Source organism: Monodon monoceros, unplaced genomic scaffold (genome assembly GCF_005190385.1).
Source record: "Monodon monoceros isolate NGI ecotype Baffin Bay Population unplaced genomic scaffold, NGI_Narwhal_1 Super_Scaffold_18, whole genome shotgun sequence".
NCBI lineage: Eukaryota > Metazoa > Chordata > Mammalia > Artiodactyla > Monodontidae > Monodon > Monodon monoceros.
Window position 1 is genome coordinate 144,475,973 of NW_021703774.1, and position 5,284 is coordinate 144,481,256.

At 45.5% G+C, this 5,284-nt stretch overlaps 2 protein-coding genes across 2 annotated transcripts in view; both read right to left on the reverse strand.

Moving 5' to 3' along the window:
- Positions 1 to 3,102, reverse strand: part of LOC114898871 (peptidyl-prolyl cis-trans isomerase E-like) — a 15,014-nt gene extending 11,912 nt beyond the window's left edge. The window contains exon 1 of the mRNA XM_029229005.1: positions 3,096 to 3,102. Within this exon, the coding sequence (XP_029084838.1) occupies positions 3,096 to 3,102 (7 nt within the window). The remainder of the gene's footprint in view (positions 1 to 3,095) is intronic.
- Positions 1 to 5,284, reverse strand: part of ARMH1 (armadillo like helical domain containing 1) — a 107,361-nt gene that overhangs the window by 61,387 nt on the left and 40,690 nt on the right. The gene's annotated exons all lie outside the window — the stretch shown is intronic.

Sequence of the window (5,284 nt, forward strand, 5' to 3'; positions counted from 1 at the left end):
AAAAAAAAAAAAGAAAAAGATGCAGCAGAGACTGTATGTATCCCACAATGCCTAAAATATTTACTATCTAGCCCTTTACAGAAAGTTTGCCAACCTGTAGGCTAGGGCAATATACTGCAAATAGAGTGTAACTTGACTGCAAGGTGAAATGGTGAATCTTGTATAAAAGGCAGGGTCTCATGAAGCGTATGGAAGGGATTGTGGAAAACTTCTGTAGTTGGCTCTAGTCAAAAATGTGAGGCTTTTTTGAGCCATTGAATAGTGATGCTCTCATAAAGTTAAACCAATTAACAACTGAGAAAGAGAAAACCCATAGAAGGATTATGACAGGTTGGGTACTTCAAAAGAAAAGGATTTGAATTCCTGTTGCTGAATTACCACAAATTTGGTGGCTCAAAAACAACACTAATGTGTTATCTTACAGTTCTGGAGGTCAAAAGTCCAAAGTGAGTCTCACTTTGGAGCTAAAATGAAGATTTCAGCAGAGTTGTGTTCCTTCTTGGGGCTATAGGGGAGAATGTTTCTTTGCCTTTTTCTCAGCTTCTAGAGAATGGCTATATTCCTTGATTCTTAGCCCCTTCTGTCTTCAAGCTGGCAATGGCAGGGTGAGTTTTTTTCACAGCGCATCACTCTGAAACAAAGTCCTCTGTCTCCCTCTTCACATTTAGAGGATCCTTGTGATTACGTTGGGCCCATCTGAATAATCCAGGATAATATCCTTATTTTAAGGTCAGCTGACTAGCAACCTTAATTCCTTTTTGCCACGTAATATCACATATTCATAGGTTCTGGGGAGTAGGTGGACATCTTTGTTTGTTTAATATTTATTTATTTACTTAGGCTGCACTGGGTCTTGGTTGCGGCACGTGGGATCTTCACTGAGACATGTTTAGTTGCAGCATGTGGGATCTTTAGTTGTGGCATGCGGACTTCTTAGTTGCGGCATGCATGTGGGATCTGGTTCCCTGACCAGGGGTCGAAGCCGGGCCCCCTGCATTGGGAGAGCAGAGTCTTTCCACTGGACCACCAGGGAAGTCCCTAGGTGGACATCTTTGGGCAGGCCATTAGTTTGCCTGCCATAAAACCCTTAAATGCTTTTGCCCTTGTTAAAAACCTTTGTGATCACTCTTCATGACTAAATGTGAAATAAGGATGTTATTTCATGCCATCATTCAGTTTTTTCTTAATCACTAGAAATAAAGTTAGTACTTTATTTGTCTGTTTCTAAGAACAAAGACATAGCTATAATTGTAACCTAAATCTTATTAAATTAAGGAATCCTTTTTTCTTTCTTTTTTAGTTTTCATGAAAAGGCCCCAAACAAAACTTTTTTTTTTTTTCAAGTATTTTATAAATTTATTTATTTATTTTTGGCTGCATTGGGTCTTCGTTGTTGCGCGCTGGCCCTCTCTAGTTGTGGCGAGCAGGGGCTGCTCTTCGCTGCGGTGCCCGGGCTTCTCACTGCGGTGGCCTCTCTTGTTGTGGACCACAGGCTCTAAGCACTTGGGCTCAGTAGTTGTGGCTCACGGGCTCTAGAGCTCAGGCTCAGCAGTTGTGGCACACGGGCCTAGTTGCTCCGCGGCATGTGGGATCCTCCCAGACCAGGGCTCGAACCTGTGTCCCCTGCATTGGCAGGCAGATTCCTAACCGCTGCACCACGAGGGAAGTCCCACAAACCTTTTTTAAAAAGCTGTCTACCCACCTTTTCCTGGTATCAGTTACTCTTGGATTTTGAAATATTCTTAAACGTTATTCCATGTTACCATGTTCTCTGTCATTCTTTCATCAAACATGCCCCTCAGCAGTCAGCAATACTATCATTTTCCAGTTCAGTACTGCTCTTGTCTTTTTAAGGTGGACTCAGGTATTTGGTAACTGCGTTTACCCTTTTAATTTCAGAGTCCTGAGCTCAGATCCAAAGATGATGCCGTCACAGACCTTTCTGTTGTTGGTGGTGAAATAGAGGAGGTGTGTGGTGGCTCAGGGGCTTTCTGTGGTGAGCTTTGTGCTTCGCTGGCCATTGGAGGTTGCAGGCTCCCAACTTAGGGCTAATCATGAGCAAGTCTCAGGCTTCTTGGAAGCAAATGGAAGGCTGCCAGGTCTTCTTTCAGCCTAGCAAGGTTTAAGCAGCTGAGTTGTATTGCACCCTTTGCAGAATGAATCTGAAATGTTTGGGCGGACAATCCATGTCAGTTTGGCCAAAGCAGTGAGAATTAAGGAAGGCTTGTCCAGACCAGGTAAGTGGGGGCAACCACAGATACCCCATCACGTCCTCAGCTGTGGCCTCTGTTGCATTTTTATCTCTGTCTTACTTCCTGCTGTGGGGTAATGTGTACATGAGTAGAGTGGTGTAGAGTAGAGAAGAGAATGCAGCACCTCCAAGGAAGTAAAGAGTTTGAGTTTCTCAGAAAGCTAGAGGCCTTGTCCCCATGAAAGTCTTGCTTTGGGACATAGACATAGACTGTGCCCTTCCAGCCTTGACAAGGGCTGGGACTTCCCTTTTGACACGGCTGAGTCCTTCCTCCTTATTCTCACCCACCTGTGCTAAGAGCTGGACTTGAAGGCCTGACATTTCCCAGTGACAGCTTTCATTGCCCTGGGGAGTTCCTAAGATGTAACTTCTTTTCTATGACCTGTGAGAGCCACGTAGTGTGTCCATGTAGTGAGTCCACGTTATGCATCCACGTAGTGCTGACCAAAGCAGCAAAGAATTGGACATGGCTAATGAGCAGTTGGCTGATAGCTTGAGTTTCTTAACATCTGTTTGATTCTTTCCTTTCATTTTTGTCAGATGATGACTGGTTGAAAATGTTTTCTAGGAAGACTCTTGAAGAGAGGAAAGAGGAAGAAGGGTCAGAGCCTCCCAAAGTGGAAACCCAGGAGGTGAGATTGCAGGCTGCGCTTCCAGAGAGGCTGGCGCTCTGCACCGAGCACACTTCTGCTGTGGATGGTGTTGGGGGAATTGAATGGAGAAAGTGTGGGTGTCTTGTCCTTGTAGGGCACTGGGTGAGAAATGCCTTATGTGTGCTTGGTGTCGATTTGTGATGGCTGTTCAATGAGGGGGTATCTCAGATGAGAGAGGACACCACCAGTACCCGTCATCCACCGATCTTGCCCGCTCCATCACTGAAGACTTTGGCTCCAGACTCCCTGTCTTCCTGCTTCTACCCTGATTCCACAGAGGCCCTTCCCCAGGTCCAGGGCTCCCCACGCCTGGGCGCTTTCTCCTACTTCTTGACACACATCTTGACCCTTGCTCCTCAGAATAATACAGGGGCTCCTTCTCCTCTGTCCACCCTTTCCACAGTGGTGTTTCTCTGAGTTCCTTCCATAGCGCTCGCCTCCTTTCTCCACACTGTCCTTGTGCATTTCAGCCACTTTTATCCCTTGTCTGAGATTATCACAGCCACTCAGGCAGGGTTCTGGTGATTTCTTTATCTCTAGTCCTAGCCCTGACCTCTCTCCTGGGTTTCACATACTTCTGCCTGAATGTCTCACAGTCACCATAAATAAACAAAGCACATCCCAGGTGGATTTCCTTTTTCCTTTCACTGTGGTCTCCCTGAGTGCCTGATTTTAGCTAATTTTGCTGCCTTCTGGTCACTCAAACCAGAAGCTTCAGTTTATTTTAATTCACACATGATGCGTTGCCATATTCTGCTTATTTTATCTTTTAAGTCTTCCTGACTCTTGCCTCTCTTGTTTGTTCCTACTACATTATCTTGGTTTAGCCTCCATCTTCTGTCCTGTGAATAATGATAGTAGCTTCCTAACTGGTCTCTCTGTCGCAGGCCTGCTTCCTCCTGATCTGAGTAGCCAGGAGGAGCTTTCTGAAGGATGGATCTGAGGATAATTGCTCTCCACAAGCATTTTAAGGACCTCCCTCATGTATAGGATTAAGTCTGGGCTACATCAGAGGCACAGAAGGGCTCTCCATGTTCTGACCCTGCTCATCTCTTTATATTGTAGCCCATTTTACATTCTAGGAAACAAGAGACTATAGTTACCTATAAATCTGTAGTTATCTACAAATTTATAGTTACCTACAAATCTCATGTGTTGTTTTGTTTTTTTAAATTGGGCCACGCTGCGTGGCTTGCAGGATCTTAGTTCCCAGACCAGGGATTGAGCCTGCTCCCTCGACACTGAAAGTGCGGAACCCTAACCACTGGACCGCCAGGGAGTTCCCAAATCTCTTGTGTTTTTGCATAAGCAGTTCCTTTGCCTAAAATGACCTTTCCAACGTAATCTGGCTAATTCCTACTCACCTTTCATCCCTCCCTTCTGGGCTTGCATGGCCTCTGGGCTTCCATGGGACCCACTATCCTAGCATTTACTGCATTGTTTTAACATTACTTATTTAACGTATTTTATTTTATTATTATTATTTTTAAACAGAGAACAGGAGTATTTATTTATTTTAAAAATTATTTATTTATTTTTGGCTGTGTTGGGTCTTCGTTTCTGTGCGAGGGCTTTTCTCTGGTTGTGGCAAGCGAGGGCCACTCTTCATCAAGGTGCACGGGCCTCTCACTATCACGGCCTCTCTTGTTGCGGAGCACAGGCTCCAGACACGCAGGCTCAGTAGTTGTGGCTCACGGGCCTAGCTGCTCCGTGGCATGTGGAATCCTTCCAGACCAGGGCTTGAACCCGTGTCCCCTACATTAGCAGGCAGATTCTCAACCACTGCGCCACCAGGGAAGCCCTATTTAACGTATTTTAAATATTGCTTACTCTTTGCCGGGCACTAATGGCTTTACAAATATTTAATCCTATTGGCAGTCCTTTGAGGTAAGTACTATTATTATCCCCAAGTCTAGGTGATGAAACTAGGGCACAGTGAGGTCGAATAACTTGTGGACGTTACATAGCTCAGAAGTGGTGGGGCTGAGGTTTGAACCAAGGCTGTGGGGCTCTAGGATCTGTGTACCTCTCACAGTTGTGGCTGCCCCTCCCTCACTGAGTAGCCAGTCCTTCAAGGGCAGAAGCCCTATCTTATTTAATAACCTAGGGCTTGGCCTGAGAGCTTATACCTACGTGTTGACCTAATCCACACTACAAAGAGGTCAGACAGAGACAGTAGAGTTTTCTCTGTCAAACAGGTGGGAAGGTTTCTATTGAATGTTTTATCATCTAATCAGCCTTGTCCATTTGGAGCACTAAGCAAGGCCCAACTTCCTCCACTGTCTCCTTTCTGAGCACTTAGGCCCTCCTTGCTTCCACTGCAGCCAGCCTGTGGATATGCAGGGCTAAGCATAGAGGAAGGGGGTGGTGTTGCAGAAGT